The sequence below is a fragment of the Mizuhopecten yessoensis genome, unplaced genomic scaffold, assembly GCF_002113885.1.
Source record: "Mizuhopecten yessoensis strain PY_sf001 unplaced genomic scaffold, ASM211388v2 scaffold9935, whole genome shotgun sequence".
NCBI classification, from domain to species: Eukaryota; Metazoa; Mollusca; class Bivalvia; order Pectinida; family Pectinidae; genus Mizuhopecten; species Mizuhopecten yessoensis.
Genome location: NW_018408296.1, coordinates 412461 through 427342, shown reverse-complemented (window position 1 = coordinate 427342; position 14882 = coordinate 412461). Strand labels below are relative to the sequence as shown.

Sequence of the window (14882 nt, the reverse complement as noted above, 5' to 3'; positions counted from 1 at the left end):
TAAGTATTGAAACCCTGATTATTTGCACAATTAACTATTTCAACACTTTCTGAACATCTTGGGAGTTTCCATTTAATCCGGATATTTTAACAAGTTTTTTCATCTATTTTGAACAAATGGACAAAAGTATATTGTTCCTAACAAAATGACTTTCGAAAGATGGTTTCAATTTTGTTAATAAAGTTATAAAAATAAACCAGCATTTTACACAAATACTTTTTTCCAAATCAGCCACAGATAGAAGACACCATCACCAATTTAAATGTGATAGTGTTTTTAAATCTAATTCTTTTTGAAACATAGATATCTGAAAAAAACCAATATAAGTCACACTATCCAAATATAATAAGAAATAAAACGTTGTTATATTTTATCATATACAATTGCCTTATATATCAAGGGTTTTACCATCAATGGAGGTGATTAGCGGTAAAGATAATTTGCGATGTTTTCATCAATCAATATCATTGGTTGATGCTCCATGAAACGGTATTTATAAAACAGAGTGTTTGGATAAATCCAAGTGAGGATGTTTTAAAGCAATTTGACCAAACAGCAAGTCGACTTTTATCACAGTGGTATATTTGTACATATGTTCATTAATTTTGTCCCTACCAATCGTGCATGCATTCTTTATGTATCAACAGGTTTTGAATAATCAATAAAGGTTCAATGCTACTCTTCCTTCCAATAAATGCATATCATTGTTAAAACAAATATTTTTATATAAAAATATATACAAAATAATTACACAATAAACAATACTGATCCCTGTGATTGAGATCAGAAATATTGGCAGCAGCACACACTCCGATTCTGATGTAGGCAGATTCCATTAAGAGCATTTAATCAACAAATTTGTAATTCCATAAATAAGTGCCTCTTTATGCAATCGGTATTGATAAAAAGAGAAAACATTGTAAATATCACAAGAATTTTCCTTATTAACATTATAACAGGTACCCAATAAAAAAATATTACAGTTGAACTAGAAATATACAGTAAACATAACACTTGAGAATACCTAATAAAGAGAACTGTTAGAGAAGTTCTTATAAAATACTAGAAAAATATTATATAAACTGCATAAAATATCACTTGAGGATAAACATTCAGACTATCACTGAAGGAAATCCTATACAAGATATTGGAAGATACTCTATCTTAATAAAATAAAATAAAATAATAAATGACCTCTAATATATCTAACAGAAATGCATATCTAGAAACTAGATATTAAATATTACTAGAGGGTATTCTATATAAATAATAGAATTGGAAATCTTATATAAATATTACTAGATGATATCCGATATAAATAACAGTTTTGTATTCCAGATAAATATTACTTGAGGTTATTCTATACACTTGTAAGTGGAGGATACCCTATATAATTGTTACTGGCGAATACCAAGATACGACAGAGCATGAAAAAGTCCAGACGACAGTTTTGCACACGTTTATATTAAAGCTAAGCACGAAATAGTCCTGACGTCAAATAAACACTAGTTTGTTGTAAAGCCTAGCACGAAATAGTCCCGACGCCAGATAAAGCTAGTTACAGTAAAGCTTAGCACGAAACAGTGTTTAATTATGAAATATGAATTGAATATATGTCGATTGGTTTAAAATGGAGTTTTGAATAAATATTTCAAGCCAGATAAATAAACTCATGTTCATGAAGTATTAATATAGTTTTTTAAATTTTGTATTTCCTAGTTAAATATATAAATTCAAAATATGAAATTAAATCAATCTTGTATTTCATGATTCTGAACCGTGTACCTTTCTCTGCCAACATCAAATTGAATATCGTCGCTGTATATATCACCCACCCGTCTCTCTGAGAGGTTATGAGTTTGAAATAAGCAATGTATGTAAATGGTTAGTGCAATCTTAAGGCAAAAAATTACACCTTTGATCACATTTTGGAATTACAATAAGTACAATTCATCATTTCAATATAATTGAGCATTGTGGACTAAATCGTTAACACTATTCTTTGTACATATTTATAAACTATATCAAAGTAACATTCATATCTTTCTCCGTAACTTCTGGCACAGAGTCAAACGACTTCAGATGGCATTCGTCCCGGAAACAGTGAAGTCTTTTAAGTGTTTCAATATCCTGGTATGACGCATTGTTAAATTGTTTACAGAACATTTGGCTCTCAATACTCTGCCGCGTCCGGTGACTGGAGCAGCTTTTGTGACGACACAAACAATGCAGACGACCATCTGAGTGCGCATGCGTCCCACTACTGGAACCGCATCCGGTAGAGACTTTTAACAACGTGTCTTTGGTCGATCCTTGATTCAGCTGATTATCTGTTTTAGATAAACGTCTGTTGTGTTTTTGATAGAAAGTATCCAACACTATTGGTTTTTGGGGAAATAAGTAACGCATTCCGCTAGGCGTTGTTGATTGTTGCTCGTTTTTGTTAATGAAAATTGCTTTTAATTTATAAAACGTTGGAAACGCCTCCAGATTAAGGCAGCACCGGCAAAAAGTGCGTTTGAAAGCATACCTAAATTTCCTCGATAGGACGTTGTAGAGTATGGGATTGACGGTTGAGCTCAGAAAATAGAGAACACCTGCAGATAAAATAGATGGAAATTAAAATCTTATGAAATCACTTTATGTTTGTCATAAAGTACAAGATATGTACAGACACTTGGTTTATAGGAAGTCATGTACCGAGGAAAATATACACAAAGACAAACATCAACATCCTGCCTCTGCACGGAAGTGCAAATACACAGTCCAGAATCAACACATGGTCAAAAAACAGGTCTATATATCAACCTATACAATAAAATTCGATTAACATGCAAGTATTTCTATAAAGTCAGTATATCGGCCAATACAATTAAATGGTCAATATACCGGTCAGTAACAATACGTAGTCAATATACAAGCCAGAAACAATACATGTACGTAGTCAATATACATGTCAGTATATACATGTCATTATACAGTCGAGTATCACTACATAGTCAATATACTTTCCAGTAGTAATACATAGTCAATTTACTGTCCAGTATTAAAACATAGTCAATATACTAGTACATAGTCAATATACAGTCCATTATAAATACATAGTCAATATATAGTTCCGTATTAATACATAGTCAATATACTGGCCAGTATCAATACATAGTCAAGATATAGTCCAGTATTAATACCTAGTCAATATACTGTCCAGCATCAATACATAGTATACACAGTTCAGTATCAATACAGGGACAATATATATTCCAGTATCAATACATAGTCAGTATACTGTCCAGTATCAATACTTAGTCAATATACTGTCCAGTATCAATACTTAGTCAATATACTGTCCAGTATCAATACTTAGTCAATATACTGTCCAGTATCAATACTTAGTCAATATACTGTCCAGTATCAAAACAAAGTCAATATAAAGTCCATTATCAATACATAGTCAATATACTGGCTAGTATCAATACATAGTCAATAAACAGTCCAGTATCAATACATACTCAATAAATTGTCCAGCATCAATACATAGTCAATATACTGGACATAGTCAATATACAGTCCATTATCAATACATAGTCAATATACTTTCCAGTAGTAATACATAGTAAATATACTGTCCAGTATCAATACTTAGTCAATATACTGTCCAGTATCAATGCATAGTAAATATACAGTCCAGTATCAATACATACTCAATAAATTGTCCAGCATCAATACATAGTCAATATACTCTCCAGTATCAATACATAGTCAGTATACTGTCCAGTATCAATACTTAGTCAATATACTGTCCAGTATAAATACTTAGTCAATATACAGTCCAGTATTAATACATAGTCAATATAAAGTGTCAAAATACAGTCCATTATCAATACATAGTCAATATAGAGGCCAGTATCAATACAAAGTCAATATATAGTTCAGTATTAATACATAGTCAATGTACTGTGCAGTATTAATACATAGTCAATGTACTGTCCAGTATTAATACATAGTCAATGTACTGTGCAGTATTAATACATAGTCAATGTACTGTCCAGTATTAATACATAGTCATTATAAAGTCCAGTATCAATACAGAGTCAATATACTGTCCAGTATAAATACATAGTCAATATATAGTTCCGTATTAATACATAGTCAATATAAAGACAAGTATCAATACATAGTCAATAAACTGTCCAGTATTAATACATAGTCATTATAAAGTCCAGTATCAATACAGAGTCAATATACTGTCCAGTATTAATACATAGTCATTATAAAGTCCAGTATCAATACATAATCAATATACAGTCCAGTATCAATACATATTCAATATACTGTCCAGTATTAAAACATAGTCAATATACTGTCGAGTATCAATACATAGTCAATATGAAATCCAGTATCGATACATAGTCAATATACTGTCTACATAGTCAATATACTGTCCAATATCAATACATAGTCAATATACTTTCCAGTAGTAATACATAGTAAATATACTGTCCAGTATCAAAACAAAGTCAATATAAAGTCCAGTATCAATACAGAGTCAATATACTGTCCAGTATTAAAACATAGTCAATATACTGTCGAGTATCAATACATAGTCAATATTCTGTCCAGTATCAATACATAGTATATGTATTTCTATAAAGTCAGTATATCGGCCAATACAATTAAATGGTCAATATACCGGTCAGTAACAATACGTAGTCAATATACAAGCCAGAAACAATACATGTACGTAGTTAATATACATGTCAGTATATACATGTCATTATACAGTCGAGTATCACTACATAGTCAATATACTTTCCAGTAGTAATACATAGTCAATTTACTGTCCAGTATTAAAACATAGTCAATATACTGTCGAGTATCAATACATAGTCAATAAACTGTCCAGTATCAATACATATTATATACAGTTCAGTATCAATACAGGGTCAATATAAAGTCCAGTATCAATACAGAGTCAATATACTGTCCAGTATCAGTACATAGTCAATATACTGTACAGTATTAATACAAAGTCAATATATAGTCCCGTATTAATACATAGTCAATATATAGTGCAGTATCAATACATAGTCAATAAATAGTCCAGCATCAATACATAGTCAATATACTCTCCAGTATCAATACATAGTCAAGATATAGTCCAGTATTAATACCTAGTCAATATACTGTCCAGCATCAATACATAGTCAATATACTGGCCAGTATCAATACATAGTCAAGATATAGTCCAGTATTAATACATTGTCAATATACTGTCCAGTATCAGTAAATAGTCAATATACAGTCCAGTACCAATACATAGTCAATATATAGTTCAGTATTAATACATAGTCAATGTACTGTCCAGTATTAATACATAGTCATTATAAAGTCCAGTATCAATACATAGGCAATAAACTGTCCAGTATTAATACATAGTCAATATAAAGACAAGTATCAATACATAGTCAATAAACAGTCCAGTATCAATACATATTCAATATACTGTCCAGTATTAATAAATAGTCAATATACTGTCCAGTATCAGTACCTAGTCAATATACAGTCCAGTATAAATACATAGTCAATATATAGTGCAGTATCAATACATAGTCAATATAAAGTGTCAAAATACAGTCCATTATCAATACATAGTCAATATACAGGCAAGTATAAATACTTAGTCAATATATAGTCAAGTATCAATACATAGTCAATAAATAGTCCAGCATCAATACATAGTCAATATACGGTCCAGTATCAATACATAGTCAGTATACTGTCCAGTATCAATACATATTATATACAGTTCAGTATCAATTCAGGGTCAATATATAGTCCAGTATCAATAAATAGTCAATATACAGTCCAGTATTAATACATAGTCAATATACTGTCGAGTATCAATACATAGTCAATAAACTGTCCAGTATTAATACATAGTCATTATAAAGTCCAGTATCAATACAGAGTCAATATACTGTCCAGTATAAATACATAGTCAATATAAAGTGTCAAAATACAGTCCATTATCAATACATAGTCAATATATAGTCCAGCATCAATACATAGTCAATATACTGGCTAGTATCAATACATAGTCAATAAATAGTCCAGCATCAATACATAGTCAATATACTGGCTAGTATCAATACATAGTCAATATACTTTCCAGTAGTAATACATAGTAAATATACTGTCCAGTATCAATATATAGTATATACAGTTCAGTATCAATTCAGGGTCAATATATAGTCTAGTATCAATCCATAGTCAATATATTGTCCAGTATCAATACATAGTCGATATATAGTCCAGTATTAATAAATAGTCAATATACTGTCCAGTATCAGTACCTAGTCAATATACAGTCCAGTACCAATACATAGTCAATATACAGTTCAGTATCAATACAGGGTCAATATATAGTCAAGTATCAATACATAGTCAATATTCTGTCCAGTATCAATACATAGTCGATATATAGTCCAGTATTAATACATTGTCAATATACTGTCCAGTATCAAAACAAAGTCAATATAAAGTCCATTATCAATACATAGTCAATATAGTCCAGTATTAATACATTGTCAATATACTGTCCAGTATCAGTACCTAGTCAATATACAGTCCAGTATAAATACATAGTCAATATACTGTACATAGTCAATATACAGTCCATTATCAATACATAGTCAATATAATGTCCAGTATCAATACATAGTATATGTATTTCTATAAAGTCAGTATATCGGCCAATACAATTAAATGGTCAATATACCGGTCAGTAACAATACGTAGTCAATATACAAGCCAGAAACAATACATGTACATAGTCAATATACATGTCAGTATAGACATGTCATTATACAGTCGAGTATCAGTACATAGTCAATATACTGTCCAGCATCAATACATAGTCAATATACTGTCGAGTATCAATACATAGTCAATAAACTGTCCAGTATTAATACATAGTCATTATAAAGTCCAGTATCAATACATAATCAATATACAGTCCAGTATCAATACATAGTCAAGATATAGTCCAGTATTAATACATAGTCAATATACTGTCCAGCATCAATACATAGTATATACAGTTCAGTATCAATACAGGGTCAATATACAGTCCAGTATCAATACATAGTCAATATATAGTCCAGTATTAATACATAGTCAATATACTGTCCAGTATCAATGCATAGTAAATATACAGTCCAGTATCAATACATAGTCAAGATATAGTCCAGTATTAATACATAGTCAATATACAGGCCAGTATCAATACATATTCAATATAAAGTCCAGTATCAATATATAGTCAATATACTGTCCAGTATCAATACATAGTATATATAGTTCAGTATCAATACAGGGTCAATATATAGTCCAGTATCAATGCATAGTCAGTATATTGTCCAGTATCAATACATAGTCAATATACTGTCCAGTATCAATAAAAAGTCAATATGAAATCCAGTATCAATACATAGTCAATATACTGTCCAGTATCAATACATAGACAATATAAAGTTCAGTATCAATACATAGTCAATATACTGTCCAGTATTAATACATAGTCAATATACTGTCCAGCATCAATACATAGTATATACAGTTCAGTATCAATACAGGGTCAATATACAGTCCAGTATCAATACATAGTCAATATATATTCCAGTATTAATACATAGTCAATATACTGTCCAGCATCAATACATAGTATATACAGTTCAGTATCAATTCAGGGTCAATAAATAGTCCAGTATCAATACATAGTCAATATATTGCCCAGTATCAATACATAGTCAATATACAGGCCAGTATAAATACTTAGTCAATATATAGTCCAGTATCAAAACATAGTCAATATACAGTCCAGTATAAATACATAGTCAATATATAGTCCAGTATCAATACATAGTCAATATACTCTCCAGTATCAATACATAGTCAATATACAGGCCAGTATCAATACATAGTCAATATAAAGTCCAGTATCAATACATAGTCAATATACTGTCCAGTATTAATACATAGTCAATATACTGTCCAGTATCAATATATAGTATATACAGTTCAGTATCAATTCAGGGTCAATATATAGTCCAGTATCAATACATAGTCAATATACAGTCCAGTATCAATACATAGTCAATATACAGTCCAGTATGAATACATGGTCAATATCCTTTCCAGTAGTAATACATAGTCAATATACTGTCCAGTATCAAAACAAAGTCAATATAAAGTCCAGTATCAATACATAGTCAAGATACTGTCCAGTATCAATACATAGTCAATATAAAGTCCAGGATCAATACATAGTCAATATACTGTCCAGTATAAATACTTAGTCAATATATATTCCAGTATCAATACATAGTCAATATACAGTCCAGTACCAATACATAGTCAATAAATAGTCCAGCATCAATACATAGTCAATATACTGTCCAGTATCAAAACAAAGTCAATATAAAGTCCATTATCAATACATAGTCAATATAAAGTCCAGGATCAATACATAGTCAATATACTGTCCAGTATTAAAACATAGTCAATATACTGTCCAGTATCAATAAAAAGTCAATATGAAATCCAGTATCAATACATAGTCAATATAAAGTCCATTATCAATACATAGTCAATATACTGGCCAGTATCAATACATAGTCAATATATAGTCCAGAATTAATACATAGTCAATATACTGTCCAGTATCAATAAAAAGTCAATATGAAATCCAGTATCAATACATAGTCAATATAAAGGCCAGTATCAATACATAGTCAATATAAAGTCCAGGATCAATACATAGTCAATATACTGTCCAGTATCAATACATAGTCAATATACTGGCCAGTATCAATACATAGTCAATATATAAGCCAGTATCAGTACATAGTCAATAAGCAGTCCAGTATCAATACATAGTCAATATATTGTCCAGTATCAATACATAGTCAATATACTATCCAGTATTAATACATAGTCAATATACTGTCCAGTATCAATACATAGTATATACAGTTCAGTATCAATACAGGGTCAATATATAGTCCAGTATCAATACATAGTCAATATATTGTCCAGTATCAATACATAGTCAATATACTGGCCAGTATCAATACATAGTCAATATATAAGCCAGTATCAGTACATAGTCAATAAGCAGTCCAGTATCAATACATAGTCAATATATTGTCCAGTATCAATACATCGTCAATATACAGGCCAGTATCAATACATAGTCAATATAAAGTCCAGGATCAATACATAGTCAATATACTGTCCAGTATCAAAACAAAGTCAATATAAAGTCCAGTATCAATACATAGTCAATATACTGGCCAGTATCAATACATAGTCAATATATAAGCCAGTATCAGTACATAGTCAATAAGCAGTCCAGTATCAATACATAGTCAATATATAGTTCAGTATTAATACATAGTCAATATACTGTCGAGTATTAAAACATAGTCAATATACTGTCCAGTATCAATGCATAGTCAATATACAGTCCAGTATCAATACATAGTCAATATATTGTCCAGTATCAATACATAGTCAATACACAGGCCAGTATCAATACATAGTCAATATATAAGCCAGTATCAGTACATAGTCAATAAACAGTCCAGTATCAATAGATAGTCAATATACTATCCAGTATTAATACATAGTCAATATACAGGCCAGTATCAATACATAGTCAATATATAAGCCAGTATCAGTACATAGTCAATAAACAGTCCAGTATCAATACATAGTCAATATACTATCCAGTATTAATACATAGTCAATATACTGTCCAGTATTAATACATAGTCAATATACAGTCCAGTACCAATACATAGTCAATATACAGTCCAGTACCAATACATAGTCAATATACTGTCCAGTATCAATAGATAGTCAATATACTATCCAGTATTAATACATAGTCAATATACTCTCCAGTATCAATACATAGTCAATATAAACTCCAGTATCAATACATAGTCAATATATTGGCCAGTATCAATACATAGCCAATATACAGGCCAGTATCAATACATAGTCAATATACCGTCCAGTATCAATACATAGTCAATAAACTGTCCAGTATTAATACATAGTCAATATACTGTCGAGTATTAAAACATAGTCAATATACTGTCCAGTATTCATACATAGTCAATATACTGTCCAGTATCAATAGATAGTCAATATACTATCCAGTATTAATACATAGTCAATATACTCTCCAGTATCAGTACATAGTCAATATACAGTCCAGTACCAATACATAGTCAATATACAGGCCAGTATCAATACATAGTCAATATACTGACCAGTATCAATACATAGTCAATATAATTTCCAGTAGTAATACATAGTCAATATACTGTCCAGTATCAATAAAAAGTCAATATGAAATCCAGTATCAATGCATAGTCAATATAAAGTCCAGTATCAATACACGGTCAATATATAGTCCAGTATCGATACATAGTCAATATACAGTCCAGTACCAATACATAGTAAATATACAGGCCAGTATCAATACATAGTCAATATAAACTCCAGTATCAATACATAGTCAATATATATTCCAGTATTAATACATAGTCAATATACTCTCCAGTATCAATACATAGTCAATATACCGTCCAGTATCAATACATAGTCAATATACAGTTCAGTATCAATACATAGTCAATATACTATCAAGTATTAATACATAGTCAATATACTGTCCAGTATCAGTACATAGTCAATATACAGTCCAGTACCAATACATAGTAAATATACAGGCCAGTATCAATACATAGTCAATATAAACTCCAGTATCAATACATAGTCAATATACTCTCCAGTATCAATACATAGTCAATATACAGTTCAGTATCAATACATAGTCAATATACAGTTCAGTATCAATACATAGTCAATATATAGTTCAGTATTAATACATAGTCAATATACAGGCCAGTATCAATACATAGTCAATATATATTCCAGTATTAATACATAGTCAATATACTTTCCAGTAGTAATACATAGTCAATATACAGTCCAGTACCAATACATAGTCAATATACTGTCCAGTATTAGTACATAGTCAATATACTGTCCAGTATCAATACTTAGTCAATATATAGTCCAGAATTAATACATAGTCAATATACAGGCCAGTATCAATACATAGTCAATATGCAGGCCAGTATAAATACTTAGTCAATATATAGTCCAGTATTAATACATAGTCAATATACAGGCCAGTATCAATACATTGTCAATATACAGGCCAGTATTAATACTTAGTCAATATATAGTCTAGTATCAATACAAAGTCAATATACAGTCCAGTATCAATATATGATAAATATGTCTGCCTGTATCACTATAAAGTATATATAAAGTCAAGTATCAATACGTAGTCAAGATACCTGCTAGTATCAAAACAAAATCAATATACAGGTCTATATAAATAGATACTAGTGTATATGCCAGCACGTATACAAACATTGTCAATTTACAGTCCAGTACCCAATGGTAATATGCTTCCTAGTATCAACGAATGGGAGATATAATCTCATAGTTCATATGATCAAATCTTAGCAAATAACCCAACCAGCATCTATACAAGGGAACCAGGAAATATATCAATAGTTGGCCCATACAGCAACCAGCAAAGAGCTTAGCTGGGCAAAAAACGAATTTTATTATATGTCTTTTTCTATGATGGATACAAAGCTTAGGGGAGAAAGCAATGATCTAAATGACTGTCTTAGTGGTAACACAATAAGTCTGACTTAGACAGAAGACGTACTTCCTATACTTCCTAATATAACTGTTTTGCAATGATTACAGATCAATGTTTACATCTAGCACTACGTTAGAGCATGATAAAGTTTGGTCGAAAATCCCATTTTGACAGCAACCAGACATATCGTCATAGCCAAATTCTCAATTTCAGGCTGGAAAGTAGAAGCGTTATTGGTTTTAGAGCCGTTTACTCACCTAACTGTCCAAATGTATTCACTCTATCTTGATTATGTACTTGTATTACGATATAGCCATATGAAGTAATGTATAAATAGTGAATATAAATGGTATACCACAAGAGTTTAAAAGAGTATCAAAATCACGATATCATTCATCATAACAGTAATCATTTTGTTTAACGTACTCTTCGTTTTGTTTAAACCCCAGGGTTGAAATGATGTGAAACAGTACGTGATGTAAGCCTTTTATTATGTTATGTAACAATCTATCTGACTACGTCGTTCAGTAACACCTACTAAGGCTATTACAAACGCCAGCAATCTGTAATGAGATGTAGTGCATAATTGCATAATTGTAGTGGAGCCCACTTTACTTTGTTAAAATCATTTTCTTATTTTTAAAAAAAACTCATAAATAATAAGAGCTGTCGGAGAACAAGTATAGCTCGCCTATTGGTGGTAGCTTTTCTCATAAGCTAGTAGGTATAAATAGAAACGTACCTTAACATGTTGTAGGTTGCTGAACAGAGTTTTTGTTATTATACAATGTAGGTCACCATATAAAATATGCATTTCATTAATATTTCAGCATTTAGAAGACACCAAAACAAAAGGGTAGACAACAACAGGTTATTAGGTAACATATAAACAAAAGGAAAGACAACAATAGGAACTGAAGTGACATCAAAACCAAGGGAAAGACAACGAAGGAAATTAAGTTACATCTAAAATGGAAAGACAACAGGAACTGAGGAGACACCAAAACCAAGGGAAAGGCAACAAAAGGAACTGGGGAAATACGAAAACATACGGAAAGACAACACTAGGAATTAGGTGACATCTTAACAAAAGTAAAAACAACAATAGAAACTGAACAGATACCATAACAAAGGGAAAGATAACAACAGGTAATGAGCAGACATCTAAACAAATGAAAGACAACAAGAACTAAAGAGACACCAAAACTAGGGAAACAGGTAATGCGCTGACAACAAAACAAAAGAAAAAACAACAATATGTACTGAAGAGACACCAAAACCAAGGGAACAACGACAACAGGAAATGAGTTGACATCTTAACAAATGAAAGACAACAGGAACTGAGGAGACACCATAACCAAGGGAAAAACAACAACAGGAAATGAGTTGACATTAAACAAATGAAAGACAACAGGAACTGAGGAGACACCAAAACCAAGGGAAAGACAACAATAGGTACTGAAGAGAAACCAAAATAAAAGGAAAGACAACAACAGACATTTAGGTGACATCAAAACAAAAAGAAAAACAGCAAACCTTAAGACAAGTTGAAAGTTAACAACAGAAAATAAGGAGACACAAAAAACAAAATGGACAATAACAGGTAAAAACAAAATGAAAGACAACTGAGGAGATACATTGTAGCAAATAAAAGGAAAAAAGGCACTATGAAATCTTGAGATGACACCAGGTGCCTTAGATGTTTTAATGTTTCCTGTAACACATGTCCTACCCGACCCGTCTGTGTCCAATATCTGACCTTTGACCCAGTGCTGACCCCGTACTGACCTGACACATAGAAGAGTTTGCTGTGTATCTCGATGTCCTCTGGAGTCCAAGTCTTAATGTACAGTGAAGTCAGTCTCTGAGCGTGGAACGGCGCCCAACACACAAAAAACGCCACCACTACTGCAACTGTTCAACACAAAGCAATCGCATAGACATTAAATGAGTTTGAAAAAAGTTAAATTGATACAAATAATATCATTATTATCAAGGTCACTAGAGACGAGACTTTCTACATCAGTCAAGTGCATCGTTCTTTTCTCTCAGCATAAACAACGTGATAGTTTATTCAACTCATTCATTTGTGAAGAGGGGATACTAAGAATTAAGCCCCTTTTCTACTTTTGGTTAATCCCTTTTCACTAGAGGCGGGGGCTTATTTGCGATCAAATACGGTTCACAGTTTTATTATACGCATAACAATTTCGATATTTCCTTTTCCCCTTTAATGATAGTTATATCCCGGTTTACCCCAACAAAATGTTTACATATATCATTGAATTCAATGTTCAATGGACTGCTCCAAACATCACGATCTTCGTGATAGAATGCTGACGGATAAACATACATCCCACAATTTTGAAAGTTTATGTTGATTGAGACTATGAGTTATATAGTCGTCATCATGACTTATTGGGAGATAGTCTATACACTACTAACCTCATGCATGTTTCTGGTAGCTTTTTTGTCATACCCTGTGTTTTTGATAACGTGACATTACTCGGATTTGATCTACATTTATATGGCGAGTGTCGTCGATGAATCGAAGGTCGCTTACCTTCGGAAACTCCCTTCCATAAAACATCCTTTTTCCTCTTTCTTCATATTTTGCCATAGTTTTATCGATTTGGGTTCAAATAATGGTTTAGCTTACACGTTCTTATTAACTTGTGTTTAAACTATGGAAAGTACAGAAAAGGTAATTTTGAACTCAAAACTGCCTTCGGATACTATCAGTATTATCATAAATGGTACCAATGTAACATTAATCAGAATGTGAGAAATAACGAATTCCAATGCTTTTTTAAAATATTAATAGGGGCTTTGCTAAAGTAATAAAAATCTTCGAATGAGTTAAGATTATATTACGGTGGTTTCCACTGATAATTTGGCTAAATAAGGATTTAGGATTTATTAAGATGCCACTGCACAAATACTTCACACAATTTGGAACAAAAGTCGAATTGTCACAATTGTTTCATTCTGGAAAGGTATTGATATTGAAATACCAGACAATGATCACACCCTAGGTGGGCCGTAAAGGTGCGATACTCCAATGTTCATGTCTTTAACCCAAAGAAAGTCAACACCGTAAACCATACGGTATTGTATCAATGTATAC

The 14882-nt window shown here is 31.4% G+C and overlaps 1 protein-coding gene across 2 annotated transcripts in view; it reads right to left on the bottom strand.

Moving 5' to 3' along the window:
• Positions 1 to 1606: 1606 nt before the first annotated feature.
• The window catches only part of LOC110459031 (pyrokinin-1 receptor-like), a 204864-nt gene continuing 191588 nt past the window's right edge, over positions 1607 to 14882 (bottom strand). For both annotated transcript variants that reach the window (XM_021511060.1, XM_021511059.1), the window contains exons 3-4: positions 13544 to 13669; positions 1607 to 2597 (exon numbers count right to left, since the gene is read on the bottom strand). In XM_021511060.1, the coding sequence (XP_021366735.1) occupies positions 2020 to 2597; positions 13544 to 13669 (704 nt within the window). In that variant the 3' untranslated portion in view covers positions 1607 to 2019. The remainder of the gene's footprint in view (positions 2598 to 13543; positions 13670 to 14882) is intronic.